The sequence below is a fragment of the Anomaloglossus baeobatrachus genome, chromosome 12 (genome assembly GCF_048569485.1).
Source record: "Anomaloglossus baeobatrachus isolate aAnoBae1 chromosome 12, aAnoBae1.hap1, whole genome shotgun sequence".
Lineage (NCBI taxonomy): Eukaryota > Metazoa > Chordata > Amphibia > Anura > Aromobatidae > Anomaloglossus > Anomaloglossus baeobatrachus.
The window spans coordinates 121,035,520-121,053,831 of record NC_134364.1 but is presented as its reverse complement, the minus strand read 5'-3'; the positions used below and the strand labels follow the sequence as shown (position 1 = coordinate 121,053,831).

Below are 18,312 nucleotides of genomic sequence, written 5' to 3'. Positions count from 1 at the left end.
GTGCTCCATTGTATACTATGCCCCACTGTATACTAAGCCACAATATTCCTTTGCCCCCATATACTCTGTCCCATATTCTGTTCCCCGATATTCCTATGCCCTCCCTATTCATGTGCCCCCCATATTTCTGTGCCCCGATATTCCTCTGCCCCATATACTGTGTTCTGAGCACTGGGAGGAGGAACTGACAAGACATCAGGCTGATACTAAGAGAAAGAGAGAGCAAAATAGTGACTTACAGTTATTAAAATAAAAGTATGTTACTGTACACTCACCTAGTGTGGTTGTGAAAGTCACAACCAACACAAAAAGCACACAGATAATAGGCGACTGCCGCAGCCTCATGTGTAGATATCTTCAATGCTGTAGAGTAGAAAGGGTTAACGCAGCGCTGTTGCCAAAGGATGATAAATCAACAATACCGGTATTGTTAATTTTTCAGATTTATGTGGTCGTGAAGAGTTCCTCACCTCGAAACGCATAGACCTATGGAATAAAATAATTTTTCATTAAATCAACCATTTTTTTTATCATCCTTTGGTGACAGCGAGGCGTTAACCCCTTCTACTCTCCAGCATTGAAGATAAGACATCAGGCTGACAACAAAAGCTGGTGTGAGCAGAGGTCCGAGGTGACATGCAGCGAGGAGGGGTGATCTGCAGCCTCAGCGGCACTACAGTACAGGTGTCATACTGCGATCACTGCTCCCAGTCGCCTGCACTCAGCTCAGACCTACGCCCCTGGCAGTGGGGAGCTTAGCCGCAGTGGTCACCTGAGGGACACCTCTCCACCTTCAGGGACGCTGCGGGGTCTCCACTTGTTGGTATTTCTGCCTACAGGTATGTCAGGTTTATTTACATGGGAGTCGTGACGCCACTCACGGTTTGCGGTCAGGGTTATGTGTGACCACCACTGCAGGTTTAATGAGCGTCTGGGGCTGATGGAGTCTGCAGTCTGGTGGTGGGGCCTCCCTTGAGGGAGGCTCGCCCCAGGGGCTCGGGTGTGTAGAACAACAGGTTCCAGAATAACTCAGTCTCAGTCCGGAAAGTCTTTCAACTTGTTTTACTCATGTTCAGATGTTTTTGTGAGGTAACATGGGCAATGCTGAGATAAACCAGGAGGAACCAGGTATCCTTCAGGCTGGTCTAAGGGTAACCGTTAACTCGCCTTCCTAGCACTTCTTGTTTCGATAACCCCTGACTTGAAGTACCGTGGGATTCATCCAGGGAAGTCGCTACTGCCTTTCCTCACCTTTTTGGCCCATTTGCTGGCAGCATGGACCAAGGAAGATGGCTCTAGGCTCGATCCTCCTTATGGGCCCCCTCATTGCTGCTGATGCTCGGACTCTAGTTGGTTGGTGTGGGACTTGTAGTTCCCCTCACCGGCAGGTTTAGCAGACCAAATAAATGGACATCTACTCTAGGGACCTGTTTCCCGTGCGTGCCTAGTCACCAGGAGTCTCCGTACATGACCAGCTGACTTCCTCAGCGTCTCTCTGTCCAACTACTGGTAACTGTTCTCCCCCGCTAATGGCTACTACACGTGTATGGTCTGACTAGCAAGTCAGCGCACGTCTCTCTCCTTCTTTCTCCACACTTCCTCTCTCTTTCTTCTCGCCCCACTTTCTCTCTCTTTCTCTGCCACCTCTTCTGCGCTTCTCCACTAACAGACTGACCAACTCCTCCTACTTTCCTGACAGCCACTGCCACCTTAGCTTCCAGCCCCTCCCCTACACCCCTAGATGAGATGTGGAGGAACGCCCCCTCTTGGGTCTGCCCAAGGGTCCCCTCTAGAGTGTGGGAGACCTGGTTGCTATGTGTCTGTGCATACACACTCTATTTCAGCCTTCAGGAATTACCTGAAAGTACTGCCCTCAGCATGGGTGCAGTACTCAGTGGCGCCTGACCAGGTCAGGGGCGCCACAGCAGCCTCTCCTGTCAGCCTGGTGTCTCGGCTGTTCCTCCTGTCAGCCACAGAGCAGTGAGAAGGAGTTGCTGGAAGCGGAGGCCCGAGGGAAGCACATGCAAGGGGAAGCGGAGGCCCGAGGGAAGGACATGTGAGAGGGAGCGGAGGCCCAAGGGAAGCAAATGCGAGGGGGAGCGGAGGCCCGAGGTGAGTACACGCCTGGGGGTGTGGTGATCGCAGCGCAACTTCCACAGCACAACACCAGGATCAGCCGCAGATCACCATCATCGCCACTGTTCTCAGGAAGACAGTAGAGCACACAGACACACAGTAGATACTGTGGGCTCCACACAGATAGTGGTGGTCTCCTCCCAGAGGTGTGATGTGGACAGCACAGGGGGGGGGGGGGGGTGTCCAGGTCACAGCAGGAAGCAGACGCAGTGCAGGGGATAGGGTTGGAGGCCGACTACTATCTCTTATGCTAAGGCGCTGCCATATTCGAGGTAATGTCGTTACACACAGCTAATCCAAGATGGCAGCCCCCCAGTGTTTCAGTAAAAATAGATTTAAATGAAAACTAAACAATTAATTTAATTTTGTATTAAAATTAATTAATCACTATTATTAGTGCAAAAATAAAAAATTGCGGCACCTTTCCTTTAAACTAAAAGACCATCAATAAGGAGCTGATAAGTAATATAGTTCTCTATATGCAGCATGTCTCTAGGGTTGTAATAGAGCTCAGTCTGGGGAAGGGTCCAATAACCATGACTCTTCCCACACTGAGAATACCAGACCGCAGCTGTCTGCTTTACCTTGGCTGGCAATCCAATTTGGCAGGGGACCCCACGTTTTTTTTTTTTTTTTTAATTATTTATTAAATAACGGGGTGCCCTCCGTTTTGGATGACCAGCCAGCTGTGCTCTGAAGGCTGAAACTTACCCTAGCTGGCTATCAAAAATGGGGGGACCCCATATCGTTTTTTAAAATTATTTATTTCTTTTTTGGCTAAATACAAGGCTAAGCACCCTTTAGTGCCACATGAAAGTCACTATGCCATCTTAGAATATGTAGGTAGGTGGGACATTTATATCAGTATGTGTCTGACATCCATCCTAGCTTTTTAGGCTGTGTGCCCATGATCAGGGTTTGCAGCGTTTTGGGCGCAGTGTTTTCGCTGCGTCTATAACGCTGCGTTGTGCAGTAGAAGCACAGTGGAAGGATTTTTGGAAATCCCATGCCCACTGTGCTTCTTTTCTCCGCAGCATAAACTGACCTGCGGCGTGGCTTCCTGAGTCTCAGCATGTCAATTTATGCTGCGGAGACAAGAGTGCTCTCTGTGGGGAGAATAGAGCTAAAGTCTGCAGCGGCCCAAGCCCAGTCACAGGCAGCTGCATTCTCCCGCGGACAACACTCACATCTCTGCAGACTCAGTGTCACCAGATCATGGGCACATAGCCTAAAAGTGAGAAATGTGTTTACAGCAACATTTTTGTGAAGTACCTTTTTTTCTTTTCAAATTGCTTACCATACCCCTAAATAAAATTCTTGAGGGGTCTAGTTTCCAAAATGGGGTCCCTTGTTGGGGTTTCTGCTATATAGATACCCTAGGGACATGGTACCCGCAATTTATTTCAACTTTTCCAAAACTGAAATGACACTCCTTCCGTTTTGAGCCCTCCCATTTGTCCAAACAGAGGTTTTTGACCACATATAGGGTATCCCTGCGCTCATAAGAAATTGGAAAACAAACTGTGGGGTCCCCTTTTTGCTGTTGTGTAGTGCACCTTAGCCCCTCAGGGCACTACAGGGAACTGCATCCTCTTGGGGATGCAGTATCTACCCCCTAGGACCTGGAGTGCAGTGCCGATTCCACCAACACACATCTAAAATCCTAGTTCTCCTCTCCACATTGGGTATAAAGGGTTAACCATGTAAGGGAATGGTCGCCATGGGAACGAGTCCCTTGGTATAGCCAGCCTGGTGGGAGGGGTCAGTGAGTCGGAGAGCAGTCTAGTAGTTGGGAGCACACAGGAGAGGTGTGTGAACGTGCCTGAGCTGGGTCCATGTATCAGTGACCCTGGGGGAACAGGAGAGAGGTCGCCAGGATGGGTACCGAGATATCGCTGGGACCGGAGCATGCACAGGGCACAGGGCCCTAGGTCAAATGTCAAGTTGTAAACGGTTTGGCAAATACCTGCACGGTGAGGACACCTTCATGTGGACTTCATCGAACCAAATAATCCAGGGACATCAGCAGTAAACTAGGATCAGGGTTTGGACACTTACATCCCCACAGGGTCCACACTGCCTGCCGTACAGAGAAGGATTTACTCATAAGGAAGTTATCAACTATTAGAAAAACACTAATGTGGTCCCAAAGTGTCTCCAATCAAGAATCCATATCAAACACTTCAAAAGACCATATTAAATTTAAATTATCAATCTTTATTAACATGATTAAAAAACATAAACACTAGACATAATAGACATATTTAAAAATTGACAAAAAACAAGGTGCAGGATGGAGGGTCCACCATAATTCATTCATTTGTAATATCACAAAGTATTTAGTTCATAATAATATTTTCATTTATTTATAGTATCACAAAGCATTTAGCTCATAATAGCACTTTACTGATTTCCGTATACCATGTATCATAAACTATATACCCCTCTTGCTCCTCAAGATTCAAAGGGTTAATCCTCTGTTTATTACTATAGTATTCCAACACATCAGACCCAGAGGATATAAATCCTTAAACTTAAGATATATCAGAGAGTGGGAAAGCTCTCCGTTCCTTTAAGAGGAATTGCCAGACACCTTCCCAAACAAGAGGCAGACAGCAGATAAACAGTTGGTTAATTTTCCAGAATACTTTACCTAGGCAGACCCTCCCCACACCACCCCAACGATCGTTTCACGAAGCTTCGTCAGGGACGTGGGGAGGGTCTGCCTAGGTAAAGTATTCTGGAAAATTAACCAACTGTTTATCTGCTGTCTGCCTCTTGTTTGGGAAGGTCTCTGGCAATTCCTCTTAAAGGAACGGAGAGCTTTCCCACTCTCTCATATATCCTAAGTTTAAGGATTTATATCCTCTGGGTCTGATGTGTTGGAATACTATAGTAATAAACAGAGGATTAACCCTTTGAATCTTGAGGAACAAGAGGGGTATATAGTTTATGATACATGGTATACGGAAATCAGTAAAGTGCTATTATGAACTTAATGCTTTGTGATACTATAAATAAATGAAAATATTATTATGAACTAAATACTTTGTGATATTACAAATGAATGAATTATGGTGGACCCTCCATCCTGCACCTTGTTTTTTGTCAATTTTTAAATATGTCTATTATGTCTAGTGTTTATGTTTTTTAATCATGTTAATAAAGATTGATAATTTAAATTTAATATGGTCTTTTGAAGTGTTCGTACAGAGAAGGAGACTGTACCCCAAAAGGGACAGTTGGGGTTCCCAAACGCTCCATGCTACGGGGACTCAATCTACAGAGAGTGCCGGGGACAGAGCAACCTGGGTCACTACATTGGCACTGATACTCCTGGGACCGGAACCAGCAACCCCTGGGTCCATGTGAGTAGAGACTGTTAAAGTTAACCTGGTGTGGTCTCCATAATTATACACCATACATCTCCCAGGCACAGCCCTACCTGCGGAGGGCCTACCACCATAGCTGTCACTATCATTATCATTATCCCTGGATGTACCCACGTTGAGCAGCGGCGGTTCTCCATCCCTAACCGCAGCCCGCAGGCGGCGCCACGGACATTAACTCTATTATCCCCTATAAATACCCCCTTTTAATAAGCGTCTACAGGGCACGGGACTGGGCAACGGCCACCTGAAGTGACATTCTCGTTTGCAACCGCCTGGGACCGAGTACCCCCTTCCCTGGGCGACAGAGTTGCTACTTGAAAAAGTGCTCGTCTATAATTTTCTATCCAATCTCCTGAGACAACTCTTTCCTTCCCTTCCTCTGGTCCATGCATGTTGAGTGTGGTACACACCATATCACCAAACAGCACAGTGAGTATCTGTAGCCTTATATACAGGCCCACTGCCTGATCACAAGATTGTAGTCACCTGTGATGCTAATTAGTGGACACACCTTGATTTAACATATCCCTTTTGTCACATTATTTTCTGGGGTGCCATCATTTCTGTCCAGGCCTTATATACAATTTTACTTATCTAGAGATGACACAATATGTCTGATAACAGCTATACAGATTGTTTACCAGCAATTAATCAAACAAGAAATGCATAATTTATAAGAGGTGACTCGTGTTATGCTTTATCCCAATGAATATGTAAATTCCCCTCTTCATTTTCAGTGTCCTGAAGAACAATCTACAATTGTTATTTGTATTGTTTCGAGAATTAATCAACATTTGTAACTGATTATCCTTCACCCATCATCAGCGCTAGGCTTAGACGATACCTGAAGACTGTTTTTTCAGGTTTACTATCTGATTTGGTCTTTGATGAGAGATTTTCCTGAGTTTTCACAGTTACTGATGCTGTATACACTGTGCTGTCACCATCAGACATTCCACGGTGGCATTTAAAGTTTAAAAAATTGGAATGAGCTTAACGGAAAGGCAAGAGCACAGGCGCATGATAATTCACACCAGAAAAAATCAAATTATAGGACAAATCTACTTTAGCCCATATCTGGAGAATACTTCTGACTCTGGCACACGACAGCCCGAAAAATACCATATTTTATGGATTATAAGATGCACTTTTCCTCCCAAAAATTTGGGAGGAAAATGCAGGTTGCATCTTAAAATCCAAATGTAGTTTTCTGGGAGGTGGAGAATGGATGGTGTGCTGGCAGCTATACGGGATGCGGTGGAGGCTGTGCTGGCTGTGGTGGGGGCTGTCTGCGCGGGCGGCTGGCTGGTTGTCTGGTTGGGTGGCTGTCTGGGTGGAGGGCTGTCTGTGCAGAGGGCTGTCTGTGTGGGTGGCTGTCTGTCTGTGCCACAGTCTGTGCCGCTGGCTGTGCAGGCAGCTTGCTGGCTGGCTGTGTGAGCAGGTGGATGTGTGGAGCAGGGCAGTGCGGCAGGTGTCCCCACTTCCATCACAGCCTCCACAGCTGCCAGCACAGCCCCCACCGCTGCCAGCACAGACCCTACCACTGCCATCACAGCCTCCACAGCTGCCAGCACAGACCCCACAGCTGCCATCACAGACCCTACTGCTGCCAGCACAGACCCCACCGCTGCTAGCACAGACCCCACCACTGCCAGCACAGACCCTACCATTGCCAACACAGACCCCACTGCTTCCATCACAGCCCCCACTGCTTCCATCACAGCCCCCACTGCTGCCAGCACAGACCCCACCGCTGCCAGCACAGACCCCACCGCTGCCAGCACAGACCCCCCCACTGCCAGCACAGACCCTACCGTTGCCAACACAGACCCCACTGCTTCCATCACAGCCCCCACCGCTGCCAGCACAGCCCCCACCGCTGCCAGCACAGACCCCACCGCTGCCAGCACAGACCCCACCGCTGCCAGCACAGACCCCACCGCTGCCATCACAGCCTCCACCGCTGCCAGGACAGACCCCACCGCTGCCATCACAGCCTTTACCGCTGCCAGCACAGACCCCACCGCTGCCAGCACAGACCCCACCGCTTCCAGCACAGACCCCACTGCTGCCAGCACAGACCCCACCGCTGCCAGCACAGACCCCACCACTTCCAGCACAGACCCCACCGCTGCCAGCACAGACCCCACCACAGCACCTGCAACATTGACCTACTCCAGCACCGCCCCCACCACTGACATCACAGCCCCCACCGCTGCCAGCACAGACCCCACCGCTGCCAGCACAGACCCCACCACTTCCAGCACAGACCCCACCGCTGCCAGCACAGACCCCACCACAGCACCTGCAACATTGACCTACTCCAGCACCGCCCCTGCCTCTGGTGACCCCATTCCATGACCACTGCCTCTCCCCCTCCGATAAGACCTTACCGGAGTATAAGACGGACCCCATTATTTTTACCTTTTTCATCTCTAATTTTGGGGTGCATCTTATAATCTGGTGCGTCTTATAAAATGATAAATACGGTATATGCCAAATTCATTAGTATGCTTGAACTTCCTGGGGTTTTTTTCAGCTGCCACATGGGCATAGGCAGCAATAAATTAGCTCTGAGTTATTGACTTCTACAATAGAGCCTCCTGCGCCTGCTCTAATCTGGGCAAATGTCATTGTGCATGTAGAGGGAAGAGGTGAGATTTGTCTATCGTAAATGGTGAATCCCATGTTATACACTTTATTTAGAAGTGATATCTGTCAAAGCAATAATGCCTGTGATGATAATGGAGCTGCCGAAAAGTCTTCTGGACAGAACAGGAAGTAGGAGTCTATTACAATATCTAAAAGACAATTTGAAAATGGCAAAATATTAGACTTTTGTTTAAATAAAGGTAATGATATGGAAAATTGTAAAAAATATGAAAATGGCAAAAAAAGGCATTCAACCTAAATATGATGTAAACAATAGGTCATTTGTTGGTTGCACATTCCCTTTAAAAAAGTATCAATTTCAGGTAAGATGATAGATCTCATTATTTAGTCTCAGAAATGTTATTGTGTTGGCAGATGGCGCCCCCTTCACGTGGTGGATCGGTAGAGGCAATGAGCGGCATACAGACTGGGGCGGCTCGTTACCCGGACAGTGCACCTGCGCCTTAGAAGAAAACTGCATCGATATGCGGCATTACTGCAACTGTGACGCTGACAGGAGCGACTGGTAAGACTGAACACCATTATATCACTGCGCAGAAATGGGATTTGTAACATATTGCACTTTTTCTAATGGCTGATTCTCTAAAAAAGTTTAATAAGGGCCTGGATTTCTTTTTTCAAAAATATAATTTTGCAGGTTATGGGTTCTAAATTCTGCGATGGGACAATTAGCTTATTTTTTACCTTCCTCTGGATCAGCATGTTAGTGGACTTGTGTCTCCTTCAACCTTAAAAACTATGAAACATTACCTTTTAGTTTTTAGAAATTATATTTTGGATTAATTTAAAGGGCATCTGCCAGCTCTAAAATCTGTATCAACTTAAGCAAAGATACGGCGGGTGACATAAGTATTGAACACATCTCCAATATTCTACAGTAAGTAAATATATTTCTTAGGGGTACTTTACACGTTGCGACATCGCTAGCATTTGCTGGCGATGTCGAGCTCGATGTCGAGCCGATATGTGGTGATCACTGCCGTAGCAAACATTATCGCTATGGTAGCGTCATACGTACATACCTGCTCTGCGACGTCGTTGTGACTGGCGAACCGCCTCCTTTCTAAGGGGGTGGTTCGTTCAGCGTCACAGCGACGTCACTGAACCGCCGCCCAATAGAAGCGGAGGGGAGGAGATGAGCGGGACATAACATCCCGCCCACCTCCTTCCTTCCTCATTCCCAGTGGACGCAGGTAAGAAGATGTTCCTCGTTCCTGCGGTGTCGCACATAGTGATGTGTGCTGCCGCAGGAACGACAAACAACATCGTATCTGCAGCAGCAATGATAATTGGGAATGGACCCCCATGTCACCAATTAGCGATTTTGCACATTTTTGTGACGATTCAAAATCACTCATAGGTGTCACACGCTACGACATTGCTAACGCGGCCGAATGTGCGTCACAAATTCCGTGACCCCAACGACATCGCTTTAGCCTTCTCATACCGTATAAAGCGGCCTTAACTGTGCTTTTGATATGTAATTCTCACCAGATGTCGGTAATAAACCATCCAATCCATACAGGCAAAGAAATCAAACCATAGATGTCCACAAATTAAGTTGTGTAATAATGAGAAATAATACAGGGAAAAAGTATTAAACACGGTTATCGAAATATAGTCCATACTTGATACAAAAACATTTGTTGGTGATGAAGCTTCAAGATACTGTGAGGAGAAACTAGTGTCATGCATTGCTCAGGAGGGACTTTTGACCATTCTTACACACAAACACTCTTCAAATCCTGAAGGTCCATGGTCTTCTTCTATAAACTCTGAGCTTTAGTTTTTCATACATTTTCTATTGGATTCAGGTCAGGTGATTGGCTGGGCCTTTCTAGCAGCTCTATTTTATTTCTCTAAAACCAAAAGCATTTTTAATACTTTCTGCAAACTCAAAAGTTTCCTCCATTTCATTAGTATTTGGTGCCAATTCCCTTACACTGTGTGACTCAGGTCAAACATTTTTGATCCTTCAACAAGCTTCTCACCATAGTTGGTAGGAATTTAGACCCATTCCTCCTGACAGAACTGGTGTAACAGCCATGTTTCTAGGTCACCTTGCTTGCACCTGCCTTTTTAGCTTTGCCCATAAATTTGTCCATTTAAAAGCCCCATTTCCGTCCAAGCTTTAAGTTCCTGGCTGATGTCTTGAGATGTTCTTCAGTATGGCCACATAATATTCTTTTCTCATGGTACCATCTATTTTGTGAAGTGCACCAGTCCCTCCTGGAGCAAAACAACCCCACAACATGATGCTGCCGTCCCCGTTTGTTACAGTTGGGACGGTGATCTTAGGCTCCAAAGCTTCTCCCTTTTTCCTCCAAATGTAACGATGGTCGTTATGGCCAAGCAGTTCAATTTTGTTTTTATCAGACCACAGGACATGTCTCCAAATTTGTTCCTGTGTGCGTTTCCAAACATTAATCTGGCTTTTTTATGTTTCTTTTGGAGTAATGGCTTCTTCCTGACAGAGTGGCCTTTCAGTCCATGTTGATACAGTACTTGTGTCACTGTGGATAATGACACAATCTTACCAACTTCCGACAGCATCTTCACAAGGTCTTTGCTTTTGTTCTTGGGTTGATATGCACATTGTAACAGTGTGTCCCCCCCAGCCTGCACCATAATGTATTCAAGCCTCCAGCAGTATTGTAACAGCATGTCCCTCCGTGGCCTATGTGTCTGGACTTTAATGTAAATCAGGCCTAGGTCGACATCTAGTGGGCGACTGTGTCTTTGTTCTTCTTCGCATGGGACTCAACCAGTATAAAGCTGTAGCTTCTGGAAACGTTTCCATATAAAGCAACATACTCAAAAGTGGGTGTGAACCCTTTCCCATCCAGGGGGTGGATCTAAGGATAGGTGGAAGAATCAGCCACATGTTAGTTAGTTGATGCTTTGTTGGGTGAAGGGCAAAGATCTGTTGCTGAGGCCAGGTCCTGGTGCCTGTGTATGGACTATGGGACATTTAAGATCAGCTGCTATGTGGAATTGTGTTGTCTCAGCCATGTTACCGGATTTAAAGGAACTCATCTAAGGACTGTTGTTGCATTTTCCTTGGCATCGGATTGCTGGGTGTCGCCCCGCATCTGTTTTCTTTGTGTGGACTCGTTGTGGACTCTAAAGAACCATTTGGATATTGGATGTTCTATACTCAATAAATCTCGTTGGATTGTTCCTCAGCCTGGTGTCCCTGCTTTCTCTGTCACATACCCCGTCACACACATGTCTGACCAAAACACGTTTATGTCTGGTACACAGAACCCGTCTCCTTCCTGAGCGGTATGATGGCTGGACATTCCCATCTTGTTTGTACTTGCGTATAATTGTTTGTACAGATGAACGAGGCATCTTCAGGTATCTGGAAATTGCACATAAGGATGAACCAGACTTGTGCAAGTCAACAATTCTCTTCCTGAGATCTTGGCTGATTTCTATTGACCTTCCCATGATGCTACACAAAGAAGCAATGTATATAAAACATGAGCATGGACAAACAAGGGGACAATATTAGAAATGACTAAGTAGCACAGGCCACTCCCAAAATACTAGAATTACCACACAGAGAAACAAGGGAGCATAGGAAGACCCATATAAATAATATTCCACAAAACAAACCTCTTGAGAAAAAAATAGAAAAACCTTTATTAATAACAAGATTTTTAAATATAAATACAAGAGGAATAAAGTTACTGTAAGATACACACCAATATTAGGGATAGACACAGATGAATATAAAAGTTCCAAAGAATTCCACCACCTGGTGGGCCTACAGGAAAGATCCAGCCCATATACCGAAAAATCATATATAGTACTGCACAAATCAATGAATCTCCAATCAGATAGACATTGACAGGCTTGTCCGGCATTCAAGCAATCATTAAATACTGTCAGGGATCCCTGAAAAATGACCTCCATACATCAAATAATTCCAAGTGCGCACAAATCACATAGGAGCACCTCAAGCAGGGATCAGACTGACATTACAGGAGCAATTCAGAGGCTGGTTAAACTTACCCATGACAGGTTTACCTAATGGAAGCCGTGTGTTTCAGGTGTGCATTAAAATACATCCACAGGTGTCTCTGATTAACTCAGATGTTGCTAATAAACCTATCAGAAGCTTCCAAAGACATGACATCATCATATGGGCTGTCCCATATTATATAAAGGCACAGTACTCTTAAGGCCCCTTTACACACTGAGACTTTCCAGCGATCCCACCAGTGATCCTGACCTGTTCGGGGTCACTGGAAAGTCTCTAACAGTCGCTGGTGAGCTGTCAAACAGGCAGATCTGGCCAACGACGCAGACTTTCCATCGATCCCGGACTTGCAGAACGACCTCGCTGGTAGGGAACGCTATAGCACGCCTACGGGCTAAGTCGCTAATGATGTCATTGTAACGGTGTGAAACACACCGATGCATGCTGCGCAGCGGGAAACAAAGGACCATAAAATGGTCCTGAAAGATTTGTAGCGATCAGCGACCTCACAGCAGGGGCCAGGTCGCTGATGCGTGTCACACCCTGCAATGTCGCTGGGGAGGTCGCTATTACGTCACAAAACCGGTGACGTTACAGCGATATCGCTAGCGATGTTACAGTGTGTAAAGGGCCCTTTAGTGTATGGAAGCTTTCGACTTTGCAGAAAGTAATAAAAATGCCTGAAAACATTCTCTCTCTCTCCTTATTCTGGCATTTGGTAAATATAAATAATTTTGGTTCATAATTGACCTAAAACAGGAAAAGTTTATTCTGATTTCATGTCAGATAGTGAGAAAAACCTGCAGATGTGTCTGTATAGAGAGTGGAGGGAAAAACCTGCAGATGTGTCTGTATAGAGAGCGGAGGGAAAAACCTGCCGACGTGTCTGTATAGAGAGCGGAGGGAAAAACCTGCCGACGTGTCTGTATAGAGAGCGGAGGGAAAAACCTGCAGATGTATCTGTATAGAGAGCGGAGGGAAAAACCTGCAGATGTGTCTTTATAGAGAGCGGAGGGAAAAACCTGCAGATGTATCTGTATAGAGAGCGGAGGGAAAAACCTTCAGATGTGTCTTTATAAAGAGCGGAGGGAAAAACCTGCAGATGTGTCTTTTTAGGTAATGTTTGTAAACTTCTGGTTTCAACTGTATATTCCAGCATAGACTCAGGATAAGGGAACATATATACCAGTATGGGGGACCTATGTACCAGGAAGGGAATCATAAATGCCAGGATGAGATAAGGATGGGGAACATGCATACCATACTGGAATGGAGGACATATTTACCAGAATGGGGAACACATATGCCTGGAAGGGGCCCAGGATGGGAGACATATTCACCAGAATGGAGAACATACAGTATATACCTGTACCTTGAAGGGGCCAAGGATTGGGGACATTAGTAAAAAATTGGGGAACATTACCCCCAGAATAGTGTCAGCAGCAGTTCTTCCACATAACAGTGCGTCATGGCCACATTTTTTGGTTCCATTATTTTTCCTATTTTCCTCTAAAACCTCAGTGTGTCTTATCGTCCAGTGCGTTTTATAGTCTGAAACATATGTACCGCCCCGGGGCTCGGCCAGCTGCCGAGCCGCTCGGATCCGTGCTCTTCGGTGGGTGGCTTGAGCTTCTCACAGACCCGGGGGTCACGTCGCTCTGAAAGAGGCTTGGTGCTACACGTAGGGACTTCGGTGAGGAGGTCCACGGCCAGAGCCGCGGTGGTTTGCAGGGGATTTAAGTTCGTGACGCCACCCACGGGTTGTGGTGAATGGATGGACACCACCGCTGCCATTGACTAGGCTCCCGGGGACGGTGTTGTGCAGCTTGGTGTTGACCCCTCCGTGGGTAGGGGGATGATGGTCACGGGGGCCCGAAGGAGGTGCTGAGGCGAGGGGTTGGATGCGTGCTGGGGTGTCGGTGCGGTGCGGTGCGCGGCCCGAAGGCACTGTTGTACTCACTATGACAAACATGCTGGAGTCTCTGGTAAACCAAACAAGATGGTGAACGGTGCCCGCAGCCGGCTGCAGTTTTCCCCTTAACAGGTTGGTGGTTTCCGCCTTTCTCCTGCACCTCAATTATGTAGAAATCACGACTCCTATGCCTGAGCAGCGGTAGTCCGCTCCCCGGCTTGATATGTGTCGGGATAGCCCTCTTTGTCCGCAGACGCTGGCCCCTCGGGTCTCTATGCCTGGGCGGTGGCTTTACCCCTATGGTTGGGCTGTTGTCTTCAGTCGGGTCTTATGTGGGAAAGGTCCTAAAGTCCAGTCCTCAATCAGTTGATTTTACTCAGCCCGGTTGTTTCTGGGCCTCGTACTGGGTCTGAGTACCCCTCCTGGTGCTCCGGTTTCCAATCGGTTCCCCGGTTCAGTACCTGCGGGCCACTGCCCGACCCCGGTCCGTACGGTTCCACCGGCTGTAATCCCAGCTCCTGCAGGCGGCCACCACCGTCTGCCTCCTTGCCAGTGGTGACTGGGCTCCAACCCAGACACCTGTTGTAGACTATGTTAGACCTAGGCACACGCCTGCCCTTGAACTTCACTCCACTACACTTCACTGTCAAGACTAGACTAGACTACTCCTGTGCTCCCCACTAGGAACTGTACTGTTTTTCCCACCTCAGGGCCTGTGAACTCCTCGGTGGGCGGAGTCAACCGCCTGGTCCGCCCCCTGGTGTGAACATCAAACCCGGAGGGTGGTGACAAGGGTTTTGTAGTTTGGCTGCTGTCATCTTACTAAGGGGGGGTGGGTGTATGGGACTACCTGTGACAACCTAGCTAGTCCAGGGCGTCACACATACAGTATTTGATGATTTACTATCTGTCTATCAGCGATGTGAATCCAACCCCATGGGGGAATCCCTATGCTACCATTTGCTACAGATTTGCAAAACGAAACTTTCATCCAGTAGTTAATAAACAGAAAAAAAGAATAGCAGATGGAAATCCAATAGCATGTAAAAGGCCACTTAATATAATATTGCATGAGGAAAAGAAGAAACTGAGCTTTATATGGCCGCACATAATAAATAGGTAGAGGGGGCAACTATATTGTATATAAATTATTTTATTGCTAATTACAAAATTACAATTAGAAGCACAATCATATTACATATATAGAGATGGTAAAAAACGCACAAAGTGAATGGAAATAAGGGAATCAGAGAATTCTCTACCTAGGACCTCAGCAGCATATATAAATGTATAGGTATGCATAGTAGCCCCATGTATAAATCAATAGCCACAAATACACAGGGAGACCTATTATGAAAGGCCCAAAAGGGCATGTACTTAAGAAAAAGTCCTAACCCTGTGAAATAACAAGGGATAACGCTTACCCATGAATAAGGTGTAAGTGCAATTGCTGGATTGAAAGTCCTGTGGAGAGAGAGGAATCCAGTAGTTGTCTTCTCCGCAGCTGTCCACGGAATACGGAACATTTCTTTATAAAGGCATTTCCTTTAATTCTGCTTCATTATGATGCCTATGAATAAGCTTGAAGAGGCAGAAATAAACTATTCTTGTTGTTTTATTCATCCTAACAGCTGCATTTACCAGAACACAAGATCTCCGTTCTCTCCGATCCCTGATCGTGATAAATATGGAACAGGCGTCTCCTCCAGACTGCCGATATTACCTGGTGTAGAATGACAACAGGTCTCCTCCAGACTGCCGATATTACCTGGTGTAGATTGACAACGGATGAAACTTTTCTGCATCTGTTCTTAATACTTAATTATTTTGTCTGTAATTTTGCATCAAAGTCACCAGCAGTGCCAGAGTGTCCAGATGCCTAGCTATAGAGCACTGTAATGCTTTTGGGCTGTATGCTTTAGATCCTACTTGGGATGCTCTAAAATTGGCGGGATCACTAGATCTGACCATCCTTAGATCCTCACTTCTCCAATGCTGCAGAGGCAAAGCATGGGTAGAGCACGCAGCTTGGTCCAGCAGACCAACCATGCCCCAAGTCCAAACTTTTGAAACCCATAATAACCTTGTACACCAGATGACTATGAACATCGTGGGAAGTGTTAACTCTGCAAACAGCCATCCAGTGTGCATCTCTGCTTCAATTTGCTTTTCATCCTTAACCTTTTCTAATCTTCTTTGTCCACTTGTCATTCCTATTAATTTTTTTCTTCTCTTATCCTATACCTTTTCATATCCCATTTCTCTGTCCTCTGTTGGACTTCTTTTTGCTCCATCCTTCTTTTTCCACTTCCCCTTCTGCTTTTCCTATTCTTGCTATTATCTTTTATTCTAACATTTACCTTTCTTTCTTTGTTTCTGTTGTCTTTCTTTCTTTTCCTGCATTCCTTATTTATTTTTCTTTCTTTCCTTCCTCCTTCCTCTTTCTTTCTTTCTTTCTAACTCTCTCTCTTTTGTTTCTTTCTTTCCCTTCCCTTTCCTTTCCTCCCTCCTTCTTTTCTACCTTTTATCTCTTTCTTTTTTCTCTCTCTCCTTTCTTTTTTCTTTGTTTTTCTTTCTTTCTTTCCTTCCTCTTTCCTTTCCCTTTCCTTTCACCCTTCTTTCCTTCTTTGTTACCTTTTCTATTTCTTTTTTCTCTCTCTTCTTTCTCTTTTTTCTCTTTCCTTTCCTTTCCTTTCCCTTTACTTTCCTCCTTCCTTCTTTTTTACCTTTTCTCTCTTTTTTTTTCTCTCTCCTTTTTCTCTTTCTTTCTTTGTTTTCCTTTCTTTCTTTCTTTCTTTCTTTCTTTCTATTTTATTTCCTTTCCCTTTACTTTCCTCCTTCCTTTTTTACTCTTTCTCTTTCTGTTTTCTCTCTCCTTTCTTTTTCTTCCTTTCTCTTTCTTTCTTTCCTTCCTCTTTCCTTTCCCTTTCATTTCCCCCTTCCTTCCTTCTTTTTACCTTTTCTCTTTCTTTTTTCTCTTTCTTACTTTCTTTTTCTTTCTTTCCTCTTTACTTTCCCTTCCCCCTTTCTTCCTTCTTTTTACCTTTTCTCTTTCTTTTCTCTCTCTCTCTCGCTCTTTCACTTTATCCCTTGTCTTGTTTTTTACGTTTTTTCATTTTCCCACTCATCTTTCTTTTTTGTTTCCTTCCCGTTTCCTCTTTCTCTTTCTATCTTTCCTTTTTCCTACTTACTCTTCCCCTCCTCAATATTCTTTTTCTTTTGTCTCTTCCTGTTTTATTTTTCTCTTCTTTTTTTATTTTTCCTCGTTTTCTTTCCTGAATCTGCTTGTTTCTTCGTTATTGTTATTGTTTTCTTTCACTCAATCTTCTTCATTCTTCTCCTCCTATTACATCTTACAGGACAAGTGATATTGGATTTCTTACCTTTAAAGAGCACTTACCGGTCTCCCAGATTGTAATCACTGACACAAACAGATCGGGGTCTGAAGCCGCCTGGAAGGTTGGGTCTCTGCGCTGTTACGGTGACAGTGAGTATATATATTTTTTAATTTTCAGTATATTCCATGCAGTTACAGTTTTGTAAACATTAATTTCTCTTTGTTTTCCAGAAAGCTTTTGGAATTCGGCGTCTTTTATTTCTGGAAACACTTATCTCTATTTTCCTACTTTTCATTCGGACTTCAGCATTGACATTTCATTTTTCTTCAAGACCACGAGCTCATCTGGAGTCTTCTTGGAAAACCTTGGCATTAAAGACCTTATAAGAATTGAGTTAGTCTGTAAGTAATTGTTGGTTATGTGTCTGTGTGTTTTTCTTTTGTAGCAAATACCTGAGTAATCAGTGAAAAATCTGTCATTATTTACAAGGGGCAAGATATGTCTTTACACTGGGATCATGCATTTTTGTTTTTCTTACTGGTTAGGTCCAATGTTAATTCTATAGTGATGTTACAATCCATGGAAGATGTTTCTTATAGATGATCATTACAGTCTGCATGGTAATTAGTAAGATGGGCAACATTAAATTAAAGCAACAAATATTCAGAACTGGTTTGTGTGTCAGTGTCTCCTGACCCTAAGGGGGGCTTTGCACACTACGACATCGCAGGTGCGATATCGGTGGGGTCAAATTGAAAGTGACGCACATCCGGCATCGCATGCGACATCGTAGTGTGTAAAGACTCGATGATACGATTAACGAGCGCAAAAGCGTTGTAATCATATCATCGGTGCAGCGTCGGCGTAATCCAT

At 45.4% G+C, this 18,312-nt stretch overlaps 1 protein-coding gene across 3 annotated transcripts in view; it reads left to right on the top strand.

Annotated features, from left to right (window-relative positions):
* Positions 1-18,312, top strand: part of LOC142257877 (contactin-associated protein-like 5) — a 512,033-nt gene that overhangs the window by 408,239 nt on the left and 85,482 nt on the right. For all 3 annotated transcript variants that reach the window (XR_012727671.1, XM_075330145.1, XM_075330146.1), the window contains 3 exons: positions 8,556-8,706; positions 17,461-17,588; positions 17,670-17,840. Coding sequence is in view for 2 of the 3 variants with exons in the window: in XM_075330145.1 (XP_075186260.1) it covers positions 8,556-8,706; positions 17,461-17,588; positions 17,670-17,840 (450 nt within the window). In the remaining variant the exon portion in view is untranslated. The remainder of the gene's footprint in view (positions 1-8,555; positions 8,707-17,460; positions 17,589-17,669; positions 17,841-18,312) is intronic.